General features: G+C 43.9%; 3 protein-coding genes across 4 annotated transcripts in view; 2 read left to right on the top strand and 1 right to left on the bottom strand.

Moving 5' to 3' along the window:
• The window catches only part of cecr2 (CECR2 histone acetyl-lysine reader), a 44693-nt gene extending 38608 nt beyond the window's left edge, over positions 1-6085 (top strand). For both annotated transcript variants that reach the window (XM_032580006.1, XM_032580013.1), the window contains 4 exons: positions 544-1255; positions 2063-3374; positions 4224-4291; positions 4404-6085. In XM_032580006.1, coding sequence (XP_032435897.1) covers positions 544-1255; positions 2063-3374; positions 4224-4275 — 2076 coding nt within the window. In that variant the 3' untranslated portion in view covers positions 4276-4291; positions 4404-6085. The remainder of the gene's footprint in view (positions 1-543; positions 1256-2062; positions 3375-4223; positions 4292-4403) is intronic.
• Positions 6086-10539: 4454 nt separating this feature from the next.
• On the top strand, positions 10540-20414 carry ada2a (adenosine deaminase 2a). The gene is made up of 10 exons (XM_032580025.1): positions 10540-10755; positions 12089-12395; positions 13390-13609; positions 15172-15385; positions 15776-15903; positions 16479-16569; positions 16638-16746; positions 17932-18089; positions 18930-19132; positions 19204-20414. Exons 2-10 carry the CDS (start codon positions 12092-12094, stop codon positions 19304-19306), a joined length of 1530 nt encoding a protein of 509 aa, XP_032435916.1. The 5' UTR covers positions 10540-10755; positions 12089-12091; the 3' UTR covers positions 19307-20414.
• On the bottom strand, positions 20359-25508 carry ribc2 (RIB43A domain with coiled-coils 2). The gene is made up of 7 exons (XM_032580036.1): positions 25237-25508; positions 24775-24856; positions 23610-23921; positions 22710-22828; positions 21767-21925; positions 20653-20819; positions 20359-20576 (listed from the first exon to the last, which is right to left on the bottom strand). The coding sequence occupies exons 1-7, from the start codon at positions 25351-25353 to the stop codon at positions 20507-20509; spliced, it is 1026 nt and encodes a 341-aa protein (XP_032435927.1). The 5' UTR covers positions 25354-25508; the 3' UTR covers positions 20359-20506.
• Positions 25509-26029: the final 521 nt, after the last annotated feature.

Below are 26029 nucleotides of genomic sequence, written 5' to 3'. Positions count from 1 at the left end.
TTCTACCTTCTCCCAGTGCTATCCAGAATCAACCAATCAGAGGAAGGAGGCGGGGTTTAGCTGGCGCTGCCTTCCTCTCTGCTATGCTACAGATTTCCCTGTCAGCAGATCCTGTTTTGAACGCTAGGTTAGTTAGCATGGCCACTGATGTCAACGAGTAAACCGTTTCCTGTAACGGTAAGCTGTTTCTCTGCCATTAGTACACTGTGCGAGTACATGAGGTTGATTAACAGCGCTAAGCCCCTCCTCCTGGTTCTGATTGGTTGTTTTTGGTACAATTCTTCAGACGGCAGTAACAGGGAGGAGGCGGAGGAGATGGATTTGTTTCACAAAATATTTCATAACAAACGGTCTGATGACGACTTTAACAAACATGAAAAAACATTTTTTATAAAAGTTACTGCAGCTTTAAAGACAAAACTGTATAAAATATGACATGTTGGATCCCCATGTTTAAGGAATCTTTGTTTCTCTGCCAGTAAACCTGCTGTGCATGGAAACCAATCAGCCCAGTTAACCCAGTACTGTTTTTGTGTTATGTAGACTCATTTGGCTGATGGACATCACATGGGCCCCAGGTATCCAATGGGGCCAGATCCTAACGGGGGCCCTACACAGCAGCGGCCCTACATCGGTCCGACTCACGGTCCGTCCCTAGGGCCGCGCCCCACGGCCCTCCAGCCCGGCCCTCCCCCCGAAGCCAGCATGTACCCGTCCCACCAGCGCCCCGAAGGCCGCTCCTTGCACCCCATGGGCAGCCGATTTCCCGGCCCCGAGGGACCCGCTCAGCTCCCCTACCCCGGCCTGAGGCCCCCCGGCCTGGGCTCCTCCTCCTGCATTTGGCCCGGCGTGAACGGCCAGGACCGGCTGAACCCCAACGCTGCCAACCAGCGCAGCTTCAGCTACGGCGGCATGCCTCCGCCGATGGGACACAAGCCGTGGCCAGAGGCCGCCGGTTACCCGCAGCACCCCCCCAACGCACCGCATCAGATGTCCGGCTCCCTGGGGCCACCGACCTCGCGGGCCCCGGTGCTGCAGTCGGACCCGGCGAGCAGGACTCAGTCGTCTTCCATGCTGGAGAGCCCAGAGATGCTGGCCCTGCAGCAGCTGTCGGCCTCCTCTGGACCCCCTGCTGGCGGCTTTCATCAGCCGGGGGCCCCATCAGGGTTTGGCAGCATTCCCTCCAAACAGCTTCAGCTGCTGGGTCCGACTGGAGACAGAGGGACGGACGGCCAGGCGGACACAGAGCCCAGAGGTAGACACGACCTTTCATTCTTCCATTTCTGTTTGACGGAATCGAACGTTTTCCGTCTGAACGCTGAAAGAATGAACTTCCTCTGCTTTGTTTAGTTATCGCTCACAGCAGGTTGCTCAATCAATAATCATCAATATTTACCTATTTTCACCAGCTTTCTTTCACAGCTTCTGACGATTAATGTATTCACTTTAAAATCACCAACTTTAATCTATTTTATTGGGGTTTTATTTGATTGAATTAAATTGCGTTCAATAATTTCCAATTGTATGATTTACCGATTTCTCTTTTCTCTCTTTCTACCAAACACTGAATAAGTCGTCAGTCTGGTGTTTTGGTCTCAACTAGCCCTTTTTTAGGGATACTTTTGTTTACACAGACTTTATAATTCTTTTTATTTGTTCTTTTTGTTTTGTTTATTTATTTTGTATATGTAATTGAAAGTATATTCATCTTTAAAAATGTGTTTTTGCATTATTACATCTTCCAACGTTAAACGCGCTTCAGATGTCACCATTTAGTTTTTCCTTTGTTTGTCCAAACATCCAGGCAACAGTGACATCGTTTGAGGTCAGCGCCATGCTACGTAGCTAAAACAACGTTAGCTTAGCATAGACTCATCAACACCGTTAGTGAAGTGAGAGCGTTGTCTTGTAACAGAAGCTTCCAGGCCAGACCACTGCGCTGAATAGTCTGACAGTATTGGTATCAGGATAATTAACGAGACTTTGAGGAATAATTTCAGCCCTGAAGTCGATCTGCGTTTGTCTCGACGTTCTGCTGACTCGTCTATTTTCTGTCCATCAGGTCCAACGTCCAACAGCAAAAACGACGTAAACATCCGTAATGAAGCAACGCCACAAAGAAGCGTTCCTGCCATGAGGCTGGAACTGGCTGCCGCTCTGAGTCCATCGGGCCGCCCCACCGGGTCGGAGCGGACGCCCAGTTCCCAGATTTGCCAGCAGGGGGCGGACGGGCCACCAGAGGGCTCCGCCCGGCCTCACGCAGCCTCCCCCCTGCCGTCCCCGCAGCGCGTCACGCTCAGCTCCCTGCCGCCCAGCCACCCCTCCACGCTGCTGCCCCCCCAGCCCAGCGCGGCGGAGCCGGGCAATCAGCGGCCCTGTGAGGCCGTTGGCAGGTCCGACCCGGAGGCCCTGATGTCCGCCCCGCCCAGCATGTACAAGCAGTTCAGCAGCCAGACCCCGCCCATGGGGGGCTCCATGGGGGACAACACAGGCAGCAACGCGGCCCAGAGGGGGCCAGGTGGCTACAGCCCTGCGGCACCGCCCCCCTCCCAGTACGGCCTGGGCGGCACCCTACATGCACACTACAACAAGGCGCCGTTTCCCAGCCAGTCCTTAAACGCCCCGCCCCACCCTGCCTACCAGCAGGGGGGCAGCAACGCCTTCCCCTACCAGCAGCCGCCCCCTCCGCTCAGGAACATGTTCCCTCCCCATCAGTACCAGCAGCCGGCCTACTACGGCCCGCCACTCAGCAGGGAGGGGTACCAGCCCTCCTACCGGCCGCAGCAGCCGGACGCCCCCAGCGCCTACCTCCCTGTGGGCGCCGCCAGGTCCAATGGTCACTTCAAGGATAGCGCTGCATCACCGCCGAGCTCCAGCCGCGCCACCTTGCTGTCTCCCGCCGGCTCGGAGGAGGGGGGGTGCGCCGAGGCGCCAACCGGTCCAATCAGCAACCAGACGGCTGAGAGCTCAGAGCCTCCGGAAAGCCCGAAGGAAATCCTGGACCTGGACAGCCACAATGCCGCCGCCCGCCACCGGGGAGCGCCGCCTCTCCCGCTGCGACACGCCCATCCGGCAGGGTTCATGTATGACCCCCGAGCGCTGCACCCCGGCATGCAGCAGGGCGGCGCCCCCCCGCCTCACATGATGCCCCAGGCGGCGGGCGGTGGGACGCCGTACCCCGGCCAGCCGTACCCGGACCCCCGCTACGCTGCCCAGAGGCCCCACCCACACCTGATGGAGGCGCTGCAGCGGCCCCAGCTGCCCTACCCCCCAGGGCAAATGCGCATGGCCTTGTACCGACACCCCAGAGCTGCAGGGCACTTCCAGGGCATGATGGTCCAGCAGAGGGGGCCGGAGCGCTTCCTGCACCCGGGGTAACTAATCCGCTTCTTCTACATTCTGAGGGTTTCAGAGATTTAAAGTAAATTGGTTTTTATTCCTCCTGAAACTTTCATTACTTCTGTCAACTTGTTGAGGATTAGTATTAATAAATCTGACTTGAATTAATTAATTTGACTTTATTAATCTTTAAAAGGTTTATCAAGAGGCCCCGGTGAGGCCCCTGTGAGACCCCGTCTCATCGGGGCGGTTATGCAGGAAGGCCAGATAAAAACAACTTTACACAAGAGCCAATCACAGCTCACAGTTTATTGCCACATTAATAATAATTAATATGAAATAGTTGAGCATTACAATGATGGAATTTAAATAAGGCTCAATCAAACATGTTGATGATTAATTTAATTTTAGTTTCATCATCATCATTTACTTTCGTTAAATCGTTGTAGATTCAATGATTGGTTGAGCCAAGACGAGACTGTAATATAGAAATATGTTCTAGTTTTGAGATGATGGGAAGTTTTGCTTTTTTCGATGACGTTCAGTCCACACTTCCCACCAGTAGGTGGCAGTAATGTTCCACTAAGTTGTTTGCCAGTCAGTCCTCAGTTTAGGTTTAAACCAGGTGAAGTGCTTTGAACAAAAAGGTTTAAACAGAAGTTCGAACCGGGTTACTGGTTCTGGTTCTGACTCGGTCGGGCCCAGGATTCTAGACAGACCTCCTCTTGGTAACTCCAGCTTCCTGGAGTCGACATGAGGGACTGATCAACCAATCAGAAGCAAATCTAGGTGTAACTTGAGTTTGTTAAAGTGATTTTTAATGTTTTAACGTGCGGTTTGTTTGCTGGAGCAAAAGGTCCTAATCAAAGTTCACATGGTTCCAGGCAGCAGATGATGGCCACACCTGGAGGTGCTGGAGCGAAACAAGGACTGTAAAAATCTGAAGATCAAAGTGAGTAGAAAATCTGACGACAATCTGGAGATTTATGGAGGAAATTACTCGTTTTAATTTATAAACACCTGCTGAAGTTGACCTTTAACTGACCTTCATTCTCGCCTTTCAGGTACGGATTCAACAAACTGCTGGGACAGACAGGAAGTCCGTCCCAGTTGCTGCCGCTGTTTCCTGCTGGGAGGCTCCAACCGACCAGCTGCCACAGCACACAGAATAAAATGTGAAATAGTTTTGAGCCACAGAGATCAAACCTTTTCCTCCTGACTGTTTCTTCCTGCGCTGAAGCTTTTATCCTGGAACGAAGGGAACCCCTTTAACCACTAGGTCAACCTGACCAGCGCCGGCGACGCTGCCTTCAGGGACGCCGGGCAGCCGCAGGTCGTCTCTTAATCTCAGGTGTAGGAGAGGCGGATCCTGAGCGGCCGCCTGCTGATGCCTTCTTCCTCTCTGTGAATGTATGGTTAATCTTTTAGACGACAAGCGCAGCTCCGCAGTTGCACATGTAGGGACTCTGATTCCTGCCATTTCTACCCATAACTCTAAAAGCGTCTCTAAACTTCAGTATGCACCTGTTCAGCGCTGCCTTGATTTTACGAATGTCCTGACAGGAAGCGGTTGCTTCCGTGATTCTCTGTTATGCACTATGAGTTCAGTCAGTCCAGATTCCCCAGAACTGAGTGGCCTTCCTCAGAACCTCTGAAATGATTAGATATCTGTCCTGTACTACTGAGATCCCGCCGGTACGCTGCACACGCATCCGTCAAACACGCAGCAAAAACGAAGCTTCTTGTGTTTAGAGTTTCAGGTGTCTTCCTCCTCCTCCTCTTCCTCCTGCTGTTAGTGGTCAGGTTCTCCTCAGGGTGTACAGATTCAGATTACGGGTATTTTTGTGAATCATTCGAGGAAGGAGCAGCACGTCGAAACTTCTATTATCCCCAACCGGCTGACTTTCTGCTTGTTTTTCTCATAAATGTGTTTTAGTTTCTTCTGATTCTTATTCTTCTTTCTTCTTCAGCTGATTTAAAGTCATTTTGGATAAAAATAAATGATAATTCTAGTTTTCTCGCTTTTTGTTGTGACTTGTGGCGGTTTAGTCTTTAGTGCGGTTTAGTAATGATCTGAATCTACCTCATCTAGCTGCTGGCTGGCGTACATTTCTTCTCCTCCCAGACTCCCCCATCAGTGTACCATCTCTTCTAAATCCCAATGCATGATGGGAAATCTGGTTCCAGTCTGTTCGGAGTCCATTTGAACCCACGTCGTTTAATAAATGCGACGTCTGGAAACACTGGAGAGAGTTTCCCTCAATGTTTTATCAAAGTAGTGAAATGTAAAAATAGCAGGTAGCATTTAAACAGGTTGTGTGTGTGTGGGGGTGGATGTGGGGGTGTGTGTGGGGGTGGATGTGTGTGTGTGTGTGTGTGTGTGTGTGTGTGTGTGTGTGTGTACTGGCCGCCAGTTGACTGGAACCGATTCTCCCTCTTCTGTCATCTGCACTAGCGACAAACCCATTAGGCGTGATTAAATGTGAATCATATTTATTTGCTCTTTTAAGAATTTTTGTACATTTTTGGACTTGTTTTAATGTAACTTTTTCCCTGTGACGTTTTTAAACCGTCGTCCTTTAACCCAGGAGGACGGCGGCTTTGGGAGGAGGGAAAAAAGTCTTGTACCTTTTTGTTTTTAAAGTGGAGTTTACATGTTCTTATCTGACTGACACGGATTATTTTGGGAATGGAATGGATTATTTTCTATACTGTCTTAGAAATAAATAACGTTTCTCAACTCAGAGTTTGTTTTATCTGTTTTTCTGTAGTATTGACCACAAATTTACAGAAACTTTCTCCTTTCTAGCCTCTCAATGTGAGAATGTGGTTTGTAAAGACTGTCAAAAATTAACACCAGTAATTTTGTCATAAAAGGAAAGAAATTTCATTTTTTCAGCATTTTATTCATTCATTTATGTCAGTTTCAAACTAAATATGTAATTAGCAAGCTAAAGCTGCGAACTTAAAGTATTTGCTAAATAGTTTGAAGATAAGTATGTGGGTTTACAAGCTAAATATTTAGTTTGAGGCCAAAGATTTAACTTGCTAACTAAATACTTAGCTCTAGATTTAGTTAGCAAGCTAAATCTTCAAAAATATTTAGTTTGATGTCAAATGTTTAATTAGGAAGCCATACATTTGGTTAGCAAGGTAAATATTTAGGTTTGAACTGAAAATTTGGTTATCAGGCTAAATATTTTCTATTTAGCTTCAAACTTTGCAACTTTTTCCAGCTGATCGCTCTACATGCTTTCTGTCCCCAGCCTGTCAGGCAGGTGGACGTCCATGTCCAGGTAGATCTGCAGGTGACCCACAAAAAGTCTTAGAACACATTGAAATGTTCAGTTGTTACATGGAAAAAAATGAAAAACATCAAGAGAAATATAAATATAAACAGCCGTCATTGTCCTGAAAAAGGTGTGTCAGCAGAAACGGATGAAAAGGTTCACACAAAAACCCAAACGTTAAGAGAAAGTTTTTTTATTTGATCAAAAAACAAGATTAATAATAATAATAATATATTGCACAACACTAAGAAAACAGAGAAGAGGTGTGAAAACCTTTTTGTAAAACACAATTCTAAATATAATCAAAAATATATAAAACTTTAACACATTTTGTTCATTAAAATTCTAAAATGTTTCTATCCATCCATCCATCTTCTTCCGCTTATCCGAGGTCGGGTCGCGGGGGTAGCAGCTTCAGAAGGGAGGCCCAGACTTCCCTCTCCCCAGCCACTTCTTCTAGCTCCTCCGGGGGAATCCCGAGGCGTTCCCAGGCCAGCCGAGAGACATAGTCCCTCCAGCGTGTCCTGGGTCTTCCCCGGGGCCTCCTCCCGGTGGGACGTGCCCGGAACACCTCACCAGGGAGGCGTCTAGGAGGCATCCTGACCAGATGCCCGAGCCACCTCAACTGGCTCCTCTCGATGTGAAGGAGCAGCGGCTCTACTCTGAGTCCCTCCCGGATGACTGAGCTTCTCACCCTATCTCTAAGGGAGAGCCCAGCCACCCTACGGAGAAAACCCATTTCGGCCGCTTGTATCCGCGATCTCGTTCTTTCGGTCATGACCCAAAGCTCATGACCATAGATGAGGGTGGGAACGTAGATCGACCGGTAAATCGAGAGCTTCGCTTTTTGGCTCAGCTCTCTCTTCACCACGACGGACCGGTACAGCGCCCGCTTGACAGCAGACGCTGCGCCAATCCGCCTGTCGATCTCCCGCTCCCTTCTTCCCCCATTCGTGAACAAGATCCCGAGATACTTAAACTCCTCCACTTGGGGCAGGACACCCCCCCTGACCCGGAGAAGGCACTCTACCCTTTTCCGGCTCAAGACCATGGCCTCGGATTTGGAGGCACTGATCCTCATCCCGGCCGCGTCACACTCGGCTGCGAACCGCTCCAGCGAGAGCTGCAGATCACGATCTGATGAAGCCAAAAGGACCACATCGTCTGCAAAAAGCAGAGATGAGATCCTAAGGCCACCAAATCGGATCCCCTCAACACCTTGGCTGCGCCTAGAAATTCTGTCCATGAAAGTGATGAACAGAATCGGTGACAAAGGGCAGCCCTGGCGGAGTCCAACTCTCACTGGAAACGAGCCCGACTTACTGCCGGCAATGCGGACCAGACTCTGACACCGGTCATACAGGGACCTGACAGCCCGTATCAAAGGGCCCGGTACCCCATACTCCCGGAGAACCCCCCACAGGGCTCCCCGAGGGACACGGTCGAACGCCTTCTCCAGGTCCACAAAACACATGTAGACTGGTTGGGCGAACTCCCATGCACCCTCCAGGACCCTGCCGAGGGTGTAGAGCTGGTCCAGCGTTCCACGACCAGGACGAAAACCACACTGCTCTTCCTGAATCCGAGGTTCGACTATCCGACGGACCCTCCTCTCCAGGACCCCTGAATAGACCTTGCCAGGGAGGCTTAAGAGTGTGACCCCTCTATAATTGGAGCACACCCTCCGGTCCCCCTTTTTGAACAGGGGGACCACCACCCCAGTCTGCCAATCCAGGGGAACTGCCCCCGATGTCCATGCGACATTGCAGAGTCGCGTCAACCAACACAACCCTACAACATCCAGAGCCTTAAGGAACTCCGGGCGGATCTCATCCACCCCCGGGGCCCTGCCACCGAGGAGCTTTTTAACCACCTCGGCGACCTCGTCCCCAGAGATTGGAGAGCCCAACCCAGAGTCCCCAGGCTCCGCTTCCTCAGTGGAAGGCATGTTGGTGGGATTGAGGAGGTCTTCGAAGTACTCTGCCCACCGGCCCACAACGTCCCGAGTAGAGGTCAGCAGCACACCATCCCCACTATAAACAGTGTTGGTGCTGCACCGCTTCCCCCCCCTGAGACGCCGGATGGTGGACCAGAATCGCCTCGAAGCCGTACGGAAGTCTTTCTCCATGGCCTCTCCAAACTCCTCCCACGCCCGGGTTTTTGCCTCAGCAACCGCCCGAGCCGCATGCCGCTTCGCCCGCCGGTACCCATCAGCTGCTTCCGGAGTCCCACAGGCCAAAAAGGCCCGATAGGACTCCTTCTTCAGCCTGACGGCATCCCTCACCGAAGGTGTCCACCAGCGGGTTCGAGGGTTGCCGCCGCTACAGGCACCGACAACCTTGCGGCCACAGCTCCGATCGGCCGCCTCGACAATGGAGGCACGGAACACGGTCCACTCAGACTCCATGTCCCCCACCTCCCCCGGGACGTGTTCGAAGTTTTGCCGGAGATGGGAGTTAAAGCTCCGTCTCACAGGGGATTCCGCCAGACGTTCCCAGCAGACCCTCACAACACGTTTGGGCCTGCCAGGTCTGACCGGCTTTCGCCCCCACCACCGGAGCCAACTCACCACCAGGTAGTGGTCAGTGGACAGCTCCGCACCTCTCTTCACCCGAGTGTCCAAGACATACGGCCGCAGATCCGATGAAACGATGACAAAGTCGATCATCGAGCTGCGGCCTAGGGTGTCCTGGTGCCAAGTGCACATATGGACACCCTTATGCTTGAACATGGTGTTCGTTATGGACAATCCATGGCGAGCACAGAAGTCCAGCAACAGAACACCGCTCGAGTTCAGGTCGGGCGGGCCGTTCCTCCCAACCACGCCCCTCCAGGTCTCACTGTCATTGCCCACGTGAGCGTTGAAGTCCCCCAGCAGAACAAGGGAGTCCCCAGGAGGAGCACTCTCCAGTACCCCCTCTAAGGACTCCAAAAAGGGTGGGTAATCTGAACTGTCGTTCGGCCCGTAAGCACAAACGACAGTCAGAACCCGTCCCCCCACCCGTAGGCGGAGGGATGCTACCCTCTCGTTCACCGGGGTAAACCCCAACGTACAGGCGCCGAGATGGGGAGCAACAAGTATGCCCACTCCTGCCCGACGCCTCTCACCTTGGGCAACTCCAGAGTGGAAGTATGTCCAGCCCCTCTCAAGGAGAGGGGCTGGACATATAATCCAAAATATAATGTTTCTATATTAACTGTTTTTTCACCAAAGTGATACTTTAGTACAGTGATACTTCAAGATAATATTACTCAAAAGTAAAAAGATTAAGACACTCCTAAGCTTAAAGTTACTCAAGCAAATGTTGCCAATTATAACACTGCCCTGATAAGAAATGCGGGTTTTGTATTTGCTAAAAATAATAAAGTTGAAAACTGATATTTTTCTTTTGTTTTTACATAATTTTCCAGTAACATCACAGAAGAAAATGTCTCCATCCTCTTTTTGCAAAACACTGGTGGTTTTTTTTATAAAACCTAAGGACAGAAATAAACTGTTGGTTCTTTAAAAAAAATAAATGTCCTATTTATTAATAATTATAAATATTCTTTTTTCAGAGGATCGGGTCACATTAGCGGCTGTTAGTGGGTAAAAATGTCTGACTCAGAAAGGCAACAGCACCCTGTTAAAACCTCACCCATGCAGAAATTAACCAGTTTAAAAGGACGAACAAAACACAATTGATACATTCAGGTGCTAAAAAATTTATATCCTCTTTATGTAAAACATTTTTCAGTTTTATTTATTATAAAACCTAAGAAGATAAATAAAACCCACCAAAACAAAAATAATTTGCAAAAATGATTTCCTTTTACTCCTCTTGCCGTTGTCTTTTTTTTACATCAGATCAACCAATTAAATAGCGAGCAACGTCCTCTTTCAGCCAATCACAGCACAGGAGGCGGGGCTTTATGCCTGGAAGTCAGTGCTCAGGGTGAAGGTTCTGCCCGCTGTGGGTTTAGCAGCGTGTTTATTTGTGACCGCTCGTCAGAAAGTGGAGAAAACAGCTTTGTCCGTCGCCGTGTCCGTGGGTAAATCCTCTTTACTGCCGAAGTGACCCACAGCTTCCCCGCGGAGCTTTAGTTCCCCCACCTGCTGCCCGACGGAAGCCGTTAACTCAACCCGGTAATGTCACATTTATCCCCTTTGTGTCTTTAAACAGCGAGTTTTTCCTTCAGTTTTCCAGCTTCTGAACTTAATTATCGGCTGATTCTGCTTTTAAGCTGGTTGTTTGCTACAGGTGAGGAGAATTTAACTTTTCTGTGATGAGTCCAGTTCTGTAAACACAAGCAGCGGTTCTGTTTGTTTCTGCTGCCGTTACTGTTAAACAGACATTTTATCCTCAGTCCAGATAAATAAAACCCACTAACGTGACCCGACCTTGAAAAAGAATGAGTAATAATATGAATAATATAAATATCATTAATATTAATATCAACAGTAATAATAATAATGATGATAATAACATTAATAAGAAACGGCTTAGAACCACTTTACGTTCAAGATCTGTTGTTGTTGCATCAACCTTCCAGAACCCTCAGGTTCTGGTTCTGGTTCTGCTCTGGATCCACAGAACCAGAACCAAACGAGGAGAAGCAGCTTTCAGCTTTTATGCACCACAAATCTGGAACAAACTGTAAAACAGCTGAAACACTGACTTCCTTTAAACCTCGACTAAAACCCACCTGGTTAGAGTTGCTTTTGAAACGTAATCAGTTGCGATTTAATGATGGATCTTGACTTAATGTCGTGTTTTGATTGTTGATTCTATGTTGCATGACTTTGTGTTTTTATGATGTAAAGCACTTTGAAATGCCTTCCTGCTGAAATGTGCTAAACAAATAAAATTTGATTGATTGGAATTTGATAATAACAACGTATTTTAATTATTGATTGCTTTTGTGGCTCCCTGGCAATGAAAACAAAATGATCAGAATATTAGCTAAAGCCGATGACTGTTAAAGAAGATGACTGTTCTGTATCCATGCACAGGAGAGGAAAGTTCAGTGAAAGGAAAAGGTTAAAAATAGGTCATGAAGACAACAGATTACTGAGATAAATGTAAGTTTTTAATGAAATCCCAGAATAGAAATGTTTTTGTCATTGTAACAGTGAAACATTTGCATAACAAAATGTTTCATTTGTGCAACACATTTATCTTGTTTTCCCCAGATAAAAGCAATGTCTCACATAGAAAAGCTTATTACTTATGACTTATTTTGCTCTTACCCATTGATTAAAAAAGTTAACTGAAACTAAAATAGACATTAAATAGACAAATTTACCACAAGGGGGCTGATGGGTAAAAATGTTTGGAGCTACACCTGCAGACTTGACCTGTAAGTTAGCGCTGCTCAGTCTGGTGGGTTAAAGCTAAATATGTGTTTGACTCTGAAATGCTTCAATAAATACAGAAATTATTGTATTTCTATTTAAATTTTTTCTCTCCGGATGTCAGAGGATGGCAGTCCGGCTGCGGCGCCCCCTGGTGGCGGCGGCCTCCCTGTTTCTGTGCTGCCTGGTCGGGGTGCGGTGCGGCCCGGACCCCAGGCTGCGGAAGGAGCTCATGGAGCTGGAGGCGTCCATGCAGACGGGCGGCGGGATGGTGCTGACGGACGCTGAGCAGCGGCTGGACGCTCTGCTGGCCAAACTGAAGCAGGACGAGATGTCCAGGAAAGACTTCCCTCCCTCCATGCACTTCTTCAAGGCCCGGCGCCTCATCCAGGCGAGTCCCCTCTTCAGGCTGCTGCAGAAGATGCCAAAAGGTAAAAAGCAGAACGAGTTCAGAACGACTTGCTGAGTTTTTACAGTGTTTGTTTATATCTGGTTTCAGAAAATAATGTCAGTTCTCAGATTTTATGCTCCCAGTGACAAAAGGTTGATGTGCATTGGTAGTTCTGCAGCAGATCGATATTTGATTATTGTTCCTAATGTTATACAGTGGGTTAGGTTTGCATGTAAATTGGTTGCAGTTGAGCCTAAAAAGTTTATTTTTATATTCCACAACAAACATCGTCAAGATGCACTTTACAAAAAAAACTCATTTCAGTTCAGTCACATCCATTCCAATTGACTGGATGTGAAATATCAATCAGTGCATTAAGTTCACTTCTCCTGTGATGTCACACTCACAAGTTTGTTACTGACAGCCATCTTGGTAGGCAGTTGCTATGGAGTTGCTATGAGAACAATGAGCCAACAGTACAACAGATGTCATCTCAAGACATTTTACAAAAAAGTCCAGACGGAGTAGAGAAAAGATCAGAAGAACTGAACCAGGAGAACTTTCTGTGGTAAAGCAGAAAGTTACTGGCAGGAGAGTGAGACAGCATTATCTCAGCCAATCAGAACCGCAGACCCGAGAAAAAACATAAAGTTAACAGTTGAAATAGCAGCAAATAATGCAAACTGGAGAGTAGTAGGAGAAGAAAGTGAGGAAAGGTGGTTAGTTTATCCTCCAGCAGCATAAGAGGAGAAATCCTACCAACACTTAGATTAATATTGTTACTTACTTTCAGCTGAAACTAAACTAACGACTAAACAGAAACAAACTTTTATGTGTTTTATTTAATTCATTTACAGTTTAAAATGAACATCAACAACAATTTTGACTGAGAAAGAATAGTTTGAAGAAAACAATCTTGTATAATCCACCCCTTCTCTCAAAAGTCAATTCAACAATCAATATATGTGTGCATATAAAAATAACATGAAAAATCAGTTTCTTTGGTCTAATTAATGGTTAATCCAACCTGGCAGGCGGCGTCCTTCACGTCCATGACTTCGCCATGGTGGACGCGGAGTGGCTGGTGAAGAACGCGACGTATCGCCCGCACTGCTACATGTGCTTCACCGACAGCGCGTCCGTCCGGTTCGTCTTCGCATCGCAGGGACCCAAACCTGTGGAGCGCTGCTCCCCCTGGGTCCTGCTGGAGAGCCTGCGCTCCGAGACGGGCAACGCAACCGACCTGGACAACAGGTGACTCACAACTTCCAACAGATTCCAGGCAAAAGATGGAAAACCTACAAATTATTTCTATTTTTTTAGCTTCAGATATTTTTCCATAAAAGTGGCTTAAAATCTTCAGTTGTTACACAAATGTTTGGAGGTTAGATAACGGTAATAAACAATGCAAATAGACAGGAGTGGCAAAATTATTGCCACAGATTATTACAGATTTTTTACAGAAGTTAATTTTTAGAAATGAGTGTTTCTTGGTTTTTGAGTCTGTTCAACTGTTGCTGTGATTATGGGATGTTTTTGATCAATATTACTGCCAGATTACGCTGGATTTTTATTGTACTGATGGTGAAAACAGGTTTTCTGAACAGAAGTAAAAGGGACCCGCAGCACCATAGGTCCTCCATCATGCTTTAACAGAGTTTTAGCAGCTCCTTATGTTTGCTGTTTTTCACCCAACAAGCGTTGCAGAAGTCACAATGTAAGAAGAATCTGCCTGAAGCTCAAAATCTGAGCTGCATGTTTGTGACAGAAACAGACTGGCAGTACCGACTTCCACCACCAGGCGTCTCTCTTTCCCTTTTCACGTCCTGACTGTGCATGGTGGAGGTTGAAGCTGTTTTATTAATGCTCTGATGACTGCAGATTTAACTACTTATGAAGTTTAACAAACATTTTCTGACTTGAACAACATGTTCGCTTGTTTTTCCCGTTATTAGGAGGTGGTAAGAGAATTTGGATGCAAATATGTTTGAGTCCCAGGGAAGCAGGAAGTCAGGATCACTAATTAAAGGTTTCTAGACCTATAAAATGCTTCACTTATGTTTATTTTTCAGAAATCTTTGGGAGTTGTCAGTTTAGCGCCACCTACTGGGTTAGAAACAAACATTTTTTACTTATCAGTTGGATAAATGTGCTAAAACTTCACAGTTAAGTTTATGCTGCTCCAATTTAATCAGTTTTATAATTTTTATTGTTATATCCGATTGTTGATCATTTCTGAGAAAGAAACAATGTGGAATATTTTTAGTTCCATTTTTCTTTTTATTGGCGTTAGGATTTCTGTTTTGAGAATTTGACAATGAAATTTTACTTTAATTTAAAAAACATTTACCATTTATTTTCAGGTTTATTTATATAGAACATTTCAGTATTTCTTTACTTCATAAAAACGTTGTACGGTCATCAATTATGAAACAAGCAAAATAAGTAAGAGGCAATCAGTTTCCTATACAAACTGTATTGTTTATTAATATTCATTTCAGACATGTTTAAACAGGACAGTGGTCCAGTCCAAGTAAAATTCTCTCAAATTGATGTTTTTGAGAGAATTTTACTCTCAAAAAATTCTTTTTAATGTTTCAATGTTCAATGTTTAATGTTCAATGTTTATGGCTCCATAAACATTAAATATTTTAACTTGTAGATTAGTTAATATTCATTAATATTCTAGTTATTCCAGCTGCAAATAAACCGGGTTTATTTGGGTGGTACCGGGGGCCAGACGGACCTTCGCTCTGGTGATTCTTCATCGTTCTCCTCTTCATCGATTCTTCATCATTCTCCTCTTCATCGTTCAGCATCAGAGGTAACCTGACGCTGTTTACGGACCGGGATCCGGAGACGGAGTTCCCCAGCCAGGATGCGGTCTGGAACCGCTTCGAGGCGGCCTTCGGGGCCTTGTGGGGGCTGGTGACCTTTGCCCCCGTCTTCAGGGATTACTACATCGAGGCTCTGAACCAATTCTACGCAGACAATGTCATGTACCTGGAGCTGCGCGCGCTAATCCCTCAGGTTCGGACCGGCCCGCCATGATGGCGACTTACTCCGCCAGGTGTTAACCAGGTGTTAACCAGGTGGTTAACATCCTGTTAACCAGGTATTAGCCAGGTGTTAGCCAGGTGTTAACCAGGTGTTAACATCCTGTTAACCAGATGTTAGCCATGTGTTAGTCAAATGTTAGCCAGGTGTTAACTAGCTGTTAACCAGATATTAACCAGATGGTTAACATCCTGTTAACCAGATATTAGCCAGGTGTTTGCCTGGTTTCAGCCAGCTGTTAACCAGGTGTTAACTGGCTGTTAACCAGGTGTTAACCAGGTGGTGTTAGCTAGGTGTTAGCTAGGTGTTAGCTAGGTGTTAGCCTGGTTTCAGCCAGGTGTTAACCAGGTATTTCACCTGCAGCTGTACGAGCTGGACGGCCGCAGCCACGACCAGGCCTGGACCCTGCAGGCCTACCAGGACCTCACCAAGCAGTTCGTCTCCACTCACCCAGACTTCTACGGAGCCAGAATCATCTTCACGAATCACAGGTGAGTCTGAACCTATCAGATTCGACCCGTCAGGTCCAGAACCAGGCACTGAAACTTTTCATGGCAAGTCTTCAAAGTTGTCCAGCACAGCGGCCTGTAGGTAACAAATGTTGCTGGACGATAAATTGTTCCAGAAGTTATTGCGATAAACGATAATATTGTTATTTACCTGTAATATAATGGTAATTATAAAGATCAATAAACTTTAAATTCTAATGAACATTTAACACTGGAACTGGAGACATTTTAAAAATCCAAAATAAATAAACTAAACAACAGAAACTACAAGTAAAATGAAAACAAAAATAGAAAATGGCTAGTTGAGACCGAAGCAGCCTGGAGACTTTTATCATTCAGTTTTTGGTAGAATTATTTATTACTTCATAATAATAAATAATTCAATTTAATAAATACATTTTTCCAGCCATGGCTAAATTCAGACGGTATGAGGTTAGCATTTATGCTAAATAAATGTAATAGTTATTGACTATGTTATTTTCCATATTCTGTAGCATGTCTGAAGGGTCAGAGGTCAGAGCGTTTGCTGCTGTCGCTGATCGTGTTTCTCTCTTTAGGCACGCTAAGCTGTCGGTGGTAGCTGCAGCTGTGAAGGAGGCGATGCAGCTGAAGAAGGACTTTCCTGACTTCCTGGCCGGTTTTGACCTGGTGAGGTCCAACAGGAGCCGCTGAGTGTAAAGCTGCTGGTTCTGGTTCTGTAATGTCTGCGTGTCCAGGTGGGCCGGGAGGACCAAGGCAGGACGCTGTGGTACTTCAGGGATGCCCTGGCGCTGCCTGCAGAGAAAGGCGTGACGCTGCCGTACTTCTTCCACGCCGGAGAGACGGGTGAGTCCCGATCAGAAAACTGAGACTGCGCCTCATTTAACCCAGATTATAAATGTTGGTTTATTTTTATAAGTTCAGTGCAACACACAGTGGTGCAAAAAGTATTTCCACACTTACAGATTCTTCTTCTTCTTTTGTTTTGTTGAGCTAAAATTTTCCAATCATCAAACAAGTAATAATAGATAAAGATAATCTGAGTAAATAAGCAGTTTCTAAATTACAGGCGTAAAGTTTGTTACACAGTCAAAAATTAACATCAATACTTTTGGTTATTTATTCTGTTTTCAGAGGGCAAAACAAATAGGGGTTAAATTTTCACTCCTATTTTCACCATGTTGTTCATTCACTTTTAAAGGTCAATTTCAACATAAATATTTAGTTGGCAAGTTAAATGTTTAGCTAAATATTTAAGCTACATATTTAGCTACAATTTCAGTTAGCAGATGTAGCTGTTAGTTTATATTTCACTGAGCCACTTGCTAAATATTTAATTTAAAGCTAAATGATTTCCTTGTCAACTAAATATTTGGCTCACAGCTTTTAGTTTGTAGAGCCAAATATTTAGTTATATTTTAGTAGATCAAAAATATTTAGCCCTGAAATGAAGGTTTAGTTTGATAACTAGATAATCAGCTTGCTCACTGAGCTCAGCCTTATTAAAAATGGAGAATAACGAGTTATTTCATGATTTATCAAGAGCTGATTACATGTTCAGTTGGTTTCTTTTTTTATCTAAGGACTGAAAACTGCTTTTATTATTCACTCTTATCCAATATTAATAGTTCTTAATGATCTGAGACGTTTTTAGTGTGGCTGAAATGAGAAGCTCCTTTAAGAAGCTGGTTGGTTTATGACTTCATTTATGCTGAATAAACAGTAATTAATCTGACCTGCAGATATTATTTTTCATGCATGTTAATATAAACCTGAGCTGTTTAAAAAGAAGTAGAAAATAAAACCTGATGTCTTTTAAAACAAAGTTTAATTTCATTTAAAAAGAAATACAGCAATTAAAATAATTGGAATAATATTTCATGTAATTGACTTTGTAATTTAGTTTGGGATCAAATGAGATTCTTCTTAAATAATTCAGTAACTTCAGAGTGAATGTTTCTTCAGGTCCAGATTAAGGTAAATCTGTCATTTAGAGCAGAAGGAACTGAGATATTGTTGTTCTGTGAGCAGACGTTGAGGGAACTGAAGTGGATCAGAACCTGCTGGACGCTCTGCTGCTCAACACGTCGCGGATCGGCCACGGGTTTGCGCTGCAGCGCCACCCGGTGGCCAAAGATCTGTCCAGGAAGAGGGGCGTGGCTGTGGAGGTGTGTCCCATCTCCAACCAGGTACTGCTGCTGAACATCTCCCACAATGCATCTCTTTACTTCACATTATCATTTCAGATTAATTTAGTCCTATAATCCAGCTTTATAACACAGAATTATTACATTTGATGCTTAAGGATTAGATAAAATTCAGTTTGTCAGAAAATTAAAACATCAGGCCCTTTAAACGTCCTATAAACAAATTACTCAAATCATACTTAAAATCTCTGCATGTAATGAATTTATACAAAGTTCTCTTTAGATTGAGATATTTAAATTAATTACATTTGTTTCTGAAATAACAGAAATAGTATTAGAAGGTTATTGATGTATAATTTTTTCTTTTCAGGTGAATTTAGTATCTTTGTCATCAGATTTCAGGTCACCTTAGGTTAGGCTATGAACAGAAATATTAATTATTTTTGGGAAATTAATAAATTTTCTGACCTAATTCCTGTTGACTGAACTAAAACCATAAAAGAAAAATTCATCAGGAATTTTGATGTTGGATTATTTAAGTCATAACTACAATAATAAAACTTATGACTTTTAATCTCATAATTACAAAAATAAGACTAATTCTTGTAATTTTGACTTTAAAACTTGAAATTATGAGTTTTATTGGCATAACTATGAATTTTGTTCTCATAATTATGAGTTTAACTCGTAATTACAAGAATTAAAACTTGTAATTATGACTTATTGTTGTAATTATTATCTTTTATTCTTGTGATTATGACTTTAAAACTCGAAATCCTGACATTTATGCTCATAATTATGATTTTAACTCTCTAAATTCTGAAATGGGCTTCCAGACAGCATGTTCGTTCCTGTTGATGCCGTGACCTCTGACCCCTCCAGGTGCTGAAGCTGGTTAAGGATCTGCGGAATCACCCCGCCGCCGCTCTGATGATGGAGAATCACCCGCTGGTCATCAGCTCCGACGACCCGGCCATGTTCGGCTCCTGCGCCCTCTCCTTCGACTTCTACGAGGCGTTCGTGGGTTTCGGCGGTTTGAACTCCCACATCGGCTCCCTGAAGCAGTTGGCCGTGAACTCCATCAGGTGGCGCTCCGCCCGGACGGTTCCCACTTGGCCTGCCGGTCGGGGTCTGAACTTTCCCGTCTCTGTTTCAGGTTCAGCTCTTTGACTCCGACGCAGCAGGAAGAGGCGCTGGTTCTGTGGCAGAGAAGATGGACCGAGTTCGTGGCTAAAAACTCATTCCTGAAGACCAACTAGAACGTTTTTCTGTCACATTGAATTTTTTCCAGCTGTTCCACTGAAACAGATGATCCTCAACACATTCATCCTTTTTTTTTTTCTTTACAGAAATAAACCCAAACAGCTGCTGCTTCATTTAAATCAGGGGAAATATTGATTATTTTCAATAGAAAATGTGAAACTATTGATTATCTGATCCCTGGACCGGCACTATTGCTGCAGCTAATGATTATTTTAGTTGTCGATTAAACAATTATTCCGATGATTAATTAGGTCTGTCACAAAAAACTAATTTTCCAGTTAATTAAAAGAAATAAACGATAATATTGTCATTTTGAAACCATTTCAACTATTATAGTAATAATGGCATATTAATGCAAGTACATCCTCTCAAATGTAAGAAAAACTAAAATTTCTGAAGAACATTTAACACTGGAACTTTTAAATATTAAAAATAAAGAAATAATTAAAATGGATTATGAATGTCTGTAGCCCAAATTGGGTTTGAAAAATTAATCATTTAACCATTTTGTGTCAGATTTGCTTCTCCTTTAAAAATAGCTTTTAAATCTCAGCGGGTTTTTATATTGGTAAAGTAAAAGTTTAAAAACTAAATAAAAATGTTAATGAATTTGACAGGGACAGGGAAAACAGGCAAAAGTGGCAGGAAACACTTTTGTAAAAAGAAAAAATGGACGATGCAGCACATCTTTAATGATTCTTGTCCAACAGAAGAAGCTCATTTTAATTTATCATGCTGTTTACTGACTGGTTGCTGTGACAGGCCTACACTGACACTGCTGATGATTTTTCCTTTAACCACTTTAGTATTAAGGGTTTTTCTGGTCATGAATGATTATTGTTGTGCTAAAAGCAGTTGGAGTATCAGAGACGTTATGCTAGTTTTTTAAGACGCTGCATGAATGATCAGAGAAACTCTGGAAAGCTGAATGACTAGAATAAAACTTTTCTCCACTCTGATGTTTGAAGAACAAATTAAAAACTATAAGTATCTTTGCCGTTGAGATCCCATCTGTAATTAACAAGAAAAAAGTTTTTTTGTTGCTGACTTTGTTGAATAGTTGAATTATTTAATTGCAAAGCAGTAAAGTTGATCTAAACATTTTGTGGAGTGTTCTTGTGTGAAAATAAATTGGAAACAGTTTATTTGAGTTTAATGTTTGATCGTCACGCGGCGACGCAGGATGTCATCCTGCGTCATCTGCTGCAGGTGTTGAACTGGGCGAAGAAGACGTCGTCGATCCGCCCCCTCTTCAGGTCTGGCCTCCTGGAAACGAGACGAGAGAGAAAGCGTCAGTCTGCGGTGAGGAGGCGCCGGTCACGGCTCTGCGGACGCCACTGACTCCTGCAGCCGGATCTGGGCCAGCTGAGCGTTGACGCTGTCCAGGTGTTTCCTCAGCTGCTTGTTCTGCTTCTCCTGCAGCCGCTCCAGCAGCAGGGCGCTGCGGGCCGAGTCCAGCAGGAGCTGGTTCTGGTTCTCCTCCCTCTGCTTCCTCTCCATCTCCAGCCTCTGCAGCACAGACACACCCACGCGATGTTAAAGGGGCAGGATCGTGTTTTCCAGGCACATAGAGCCACTTCATAGCAAAATCGAACTATGTTACCGTCAGCTCTTATAAAAATCCTGAGTATATCAAATGTGACTTAAAAGAAATTTGACTTTCGGATTTAACACCTTGAAATTGGGCCTCTGTCTCTTTAAGAAGCTCCTGCTCTTTCTGAAGCTCCGCCTCCAGGAAGTTGTCCCAACATGGCTCCTCTATTAACCCTTTAAAGTTTTTACCAGCGCTGCTCTGAGCAGCAGCTCCTATAAGGAGCTCAGCAGCTGTTTGCTAATTGCTGCTGGCTAGTCTGAAGGAGCTGCGCCTCGAAGGCGGGGCTAGGTCCACCGAGGCGTTTTGAACAGCTGAATGGTTGCCATGGAGATTAAAGAATCAAAGCAACACTCCAGGTTTGGTTTTGATGAGGGAAAAACATTAACATTTGACTTGAAGCTAAAAAAAATGTAGATTTTACATAACATTCCCTTTCTGCCTGTCATAATTACACATTTTTTTGGACGATAAATTGTTCCAGAAGTTATTACAATAAATGATTATATTGTTTTGAGACCATTTTGCAGTAATCTAAGGAAAAGGGCACAATAATGCAAGAACAAATTGTCAAGAATAAACTTTAAATTCTAATGAACATTTAACACTGTAAAACATTTTAAATATCCAAAATAAATAAAGTAAATCATAAAGTCTACAATATTACAATAATGTAAATATTATTCTTCAAAACACGGCTAGTTAAGACCAAAGAACCGTTTTAATTCATTGTTATCGGATCCAATACTAAACCTCAGATATCAGAAGTGAAAACGTGGATCGGCGCGTTCTAACTCCGGATCCGATATCCGCCTGAACCCGATTTGTCCTCAGCTGGACGGATCGGGTTCAGGCGGGTTCCTACCTTCTTCTCCAGAACCTGCCGCAGCTGGAACTGGGTGACCTGCTGCTGCGTCTCTGCAGGATCCTTCCTGTTGGCGCCGGGATAGAGGGCGGGGATGCTCAGGGCGCTCAGAGCGACGTCCTCACGCTGCTCCCGTTCCCGGTTCATTTTCTCCTCAAGCTTGTTGAGAAAAACAGAAAATAAAGAAGTAACTCCGCCTGAAACTTTCAAACAAAAACTGCGAACCAAACTTTACATGTTTTACATTTAAGATGAAAAAAATAACAGTTTTAGCTCCACCTAGTTCAAATTCTGTAAAAATCTCATATTAATTTTCCATCCAATTATCAATAAAATATAATCACCAGATCAGTTCTGATTTGTACTGATGTTCAGTCCAGCAGAAAGGCCTGAACTTTTCACATGTTGATGTTTTTTCTGCAGATGAATCTTTTGCTACAAATGACCAAACGTTCACTAAAGGAATGCTGTTATTACATTTAAGGCAATAAAATATTTATTTTCTTGTTTAAAAAGTTATGTAATTATTTGTTAGCATTTTCTTAATGTCTTTGAATTTATAAATAAGCTCAAGTGGTTGAATAATTGAAATTTTTTCTTGCACATTTTTTATTTACCCAATAAAGCCTTTTAATACACTCTAAGGAATATATTAAAGGATAAAAATGTGACTAATTTTAGATTTGTTAAAGCTAAACCTGCCAGGTAGAACAGATTTACAGAAAAATAAGTTTTTTAATCTTAAATGCAAAATGTTTATTGTTTTATACAGGTTTGGTTAATTACTGCTCTGACTGTTTTAGTATTTCAGAAAATGGCCGTTTTTAGTCTGTATTACTCCAGTTAATCATTAATCGATGACTAAATCAGTTGATGATTAATATTCAATTAATCACAGTTAATCGATTCCACCTTTGGTCATGAATGAAGGGAGACGTCTGACCTTTGCTACGTTGTAGTTTGCGTCGTTGATGAGGTCGGCTTTTCTCTTCGCCATCTCCAGGTTCTGGAGCTCCATCGCTCTGCGGCCCATTTCCTTTGTGTTCTGGTCGTCGAGCAGCGCTAACCGACGAACAGAACCGTCAACATCGCCGCGCTAACGCACAATTTAAAGCTGCAGCATGTAACTTTTTACAAATTACATATTTGTTGAATCTGTCACTATCAGTATAAGACAGATAATCTGTGGAAATAAACCAATGAGAGCCAGGAGGCGGGTCTTAGCGCTGTCAATCAAATTCCTGCCACAGAATAGCACAACGCTGTTCCTGCGCTGCAGCTGAATAGCTGAATGTTGCAGCGCTTACCAACAATGTTGCAGCGCTGCAGCCAAACGGATTTTCATGCCATTGCAGAATATTGTGACAATATTGGAAATTATTATGATGCTGTTGTCAAACATGTTGATGACGTCACCAAATAGTGACACGCTGTTGCCAAACGCATTAATGATCATTTGTGATGCTGTTGCAGAATAGTGCTGCGCTGTTACTATTGTGAGTCCTCCTGCTCTCCTAACGCAACTAATGCTGCGCAGCATTAGTTGCAGCGCAGCTAATGCTAGGCTAGTTAGCGCGGCCATTAATGACAGCAGATAAACGGTTTTCCTGTAACAGTGAGTTGTTTCTCCATCATTAGTATATTTAGCAGCGTGTATATATGTTTGATTGACAGCAGTAAGCCCCTCCTTCTGGCTCTGTTTGACGGTAGCTCAGGAGAGATCTTTCTTTTCACAGATTATCTGTCTCTATTAAACTGTCCAGACATGGCGAACGTTTTAACAAATCTGTAAAAACATATTTTGTTTCTGAAAGTTTCCTCCTGCAGCTTAACGCTCGCTCACCGTCGATCTTCATCTGCAGCCGTTTCTGCTGCAGCTCGTTCTTCTGCTGCAGCAGCCAGTCCCTCAGCTGCTCCTGCTGCCTCTGCTGCCGGCTGCCGGCCTCCGGGTCCTCGCCCAACAGGCCCGGCAGAACCATCTGGGACTCGGTTTTCTTCAGGGCGTCCGGGTCGTTGAGGTCGAAGTCGCGGCGGCTCTGAAGATTCTGGTTCTGGTGCCAGAACGCGGCTCGGGCCTGATGCGCAGAGCGGTCCGCCTTCTCCTGCCGCCTCTGGAGGAGGCACGCTGCTCGGTTGTACTGCTGCACATCAGCATCTGTTGAGAAACAAAAACGTTACGTAAGGTTACTGTCATAATTGAATCATTTTTCATAAATATGCTCTAATTAAAGCTGCAATATAAAACTCTAATTTTACATAATAGTTAAAACCATCACCATGTCGTGACAGACGATGATGGGGGGCATTAATTTATTGTGAATAATTAATCATAATAATTCTGATTCATTATTGTCATGATAAATTTCAGTTATGATAAATAAATTAAAAACCAGTGACAGTATGATCAGAAATGTTAATTTTTGCTATTTTCTTCACTTTTTGTTCCACCAGAGCATCAGTAAATATCAGTAAATTTGAAAATACGATTAAATGTTTGATTAAATGTTTAGTGACATCAGCCACTCTATGAGGAAGAAGCCTCTTTCAGACAGGAGCTTTTTCAGGAACAATATTTGTGTTTGTTCAGCTATTAATACACTTACCTAAGAATAAGAAATAGTTTTAACATCATTTTTAACGTTATGAATAGTATCTTTAAAATATTAAGTCCACATCACCCCCACCTGACGGATAATCTGTGAACAGGCAGTCTGAAGAAATGCAACCAAAAACAACCAATCAGAGCCCAGAGGCGGGTCATAGTGCTGTCAATCATTCCTGTGTACGTGTTGCTGAATGTGCTAATGGCGGAGAAACACAGGAGCAGCGCACACAGGCATGATTGACAGCGCTAAGTTCCTCCTCCTGGTTCTGATTGGTTGTTTCTCGTTCGCAGAGCAGCTCATGGTACCGTCACGATACAGAGACAGTTTAGACAAATATGCAAAAAATATTTAATAAATGTTAAATACTGCAGCTTTAAAGGCCGAAGCAGGTCATTTACTCACTGTGAGCATCTTCTTGATTTTTTAATTCTGCTTTTCTTCTCAGTTTCTCTATCACCTGCAGATCTAAAGCTTCTTTATCCACCTGTGAACCGGATCAGAGGATCATCACACATCAAAAACAACCATTGTTCTCACTGACATATAGCAAAGCTTTTAAAGTTCCTGCAGTTAATGATAATCTAATCCAGATTTGAATCTAAGGTGTATCCAATGCTATAAATATTTAGCTTCAAGGTCAATTTAAAAGTTAGATTTTCTTTTAATTTTGCATCAAATAAGGAGTTTTGATACAGCAGAACTCAGCCTTATCAGCCAGAAGTCATCCAAGACTCTTGGTAGTTGAAAGATGATTTTATTGCGCTTGTGGCGCCCCCTAGACCCTCTGGCCCTGGGCAGTAAGCCATAAAACGGTCTATATTTAGCGCCGGTGCCATTTTATCCTCCGCTCTAGCAGAAACTCACCCCAATAGTCCTGAATTTATCATTAAAAATCCTCTCCCGCCTGTCCGTCTCGTAGTTCCGGCGGCGCTCCACGCTCTCTCTGGCTTTTCGTTCGCGAGGCAACTCCACCTGAAACATTTCTGACTCGGAAGCAGCCTTCACCTTCTTCTCTCACACCGAAAACAAACTGGTTGCTAGGTAACAAGAGATTCACGAGCTTACGGAAAACGACGCCGCAGCTGCTCCGTTGTATCCGGTTACGCGTCCGCCATGTTGTGAGGGGCAACGAGGCCAAATCTGAACACTAGGGGTGACAGAGAGTTTTACAACGTCTCAAAACTTCCACCGTAAAAGTTCAGTTTTCCCGGTTTTCAGGTTTGGGAAGAACTCATACAGTTGGAGGAAGGAAGAAGTTCATTTCATCAGCTCATTCTCTTGATTTAACCAATTTTACTCTTAAATTACTCACCGTACACAAATCAAAAAGGAGCCGGAAGCCCTTTCAATAAATAAAAAATATTTTTTCATGGCCGTCTACATTAAATTAAAGCTGCAAACAATATTATTCTATTTATTATTCACTGTTTTGAATTGATTGGTAGTAGAGCATTTTTTAACTCCTAAAAATTTCACAACTATTCTCTATACACATTTATTTGAATGTTTTACTTTGGAAATCCCACTTCCTTTTGTTATCGCCATCAATTGATCTTAAAACAAATACATTTTAACTGGCAATAATCTCCTTATAATGAGTTCTTCAAAACCCTCAGATTGAGATTTAAAAAAAAAAAATCAAGAAAACAAAAACAGT

This window comes from Xiphophorus hellerii, chromosome 2 (assembly GCF_003331165.1).
Source record: "Xiphophorus hellerii strain 12219 chromosome 2, Xiphophorus_hellerii-4.1, whole genome shotgun sequence".
NCBI lineage: Eukaryota > Metazoa > Chordata > Actinopteri > Cyprinodontiformes > Poeciliidae > Xiphophorus > Xiphophorus hellerii.
The sequence above is the reverse complement of the archived record's forward strand: the minus strand, read 5'-3'. Positions and strand labels throughout refer to the sequence as shown.

Coding starts and splice junctions, on each gene's coding strand:
- ada2a (XM_032580025.1), top strand. CDS start 12,092: ATGGCAGTCCGGCTGCGGCGCCCCCTGGTGGCGGCGGCCTCCCTGTTT. Junction 15,386..15,775: donor TGCGCGCGCTAATCCCTCAG/GTTCGGACCGGC, acceptor TTTCACCTGCAG/CTGTACGAGCTGGACGGCCG. Junction 16,570..16,637: donor TCCTGGCCGGTTTTGACCTG/GTGAGGTCCAAC, acceptor CTGCGTGTCCAG/GTGGGCCGGGAGGACCAAGG.
- ribc2 (XM_032580036.1), bottom strand. CDS start 25,353: ATGTTTCAGGTGGAGTTGCCTCGCGAACGAAAAGCCAGAGAGAGCGTG. Junction 22,829..23,609: donor GCTGCAGATGAAGATCGACG/GTGAGCGAGCGT, acceptor TTCGTCGGTTAG/CGCTGCTCGACGACCAGAAC. Junction 21,926..22,709: donor CAAACTACAACGTAGCAAAG/GTCAGACGTCTC, acceptor TTTCTCAACAAG/CTTGAGGAGAAAATGAACCG.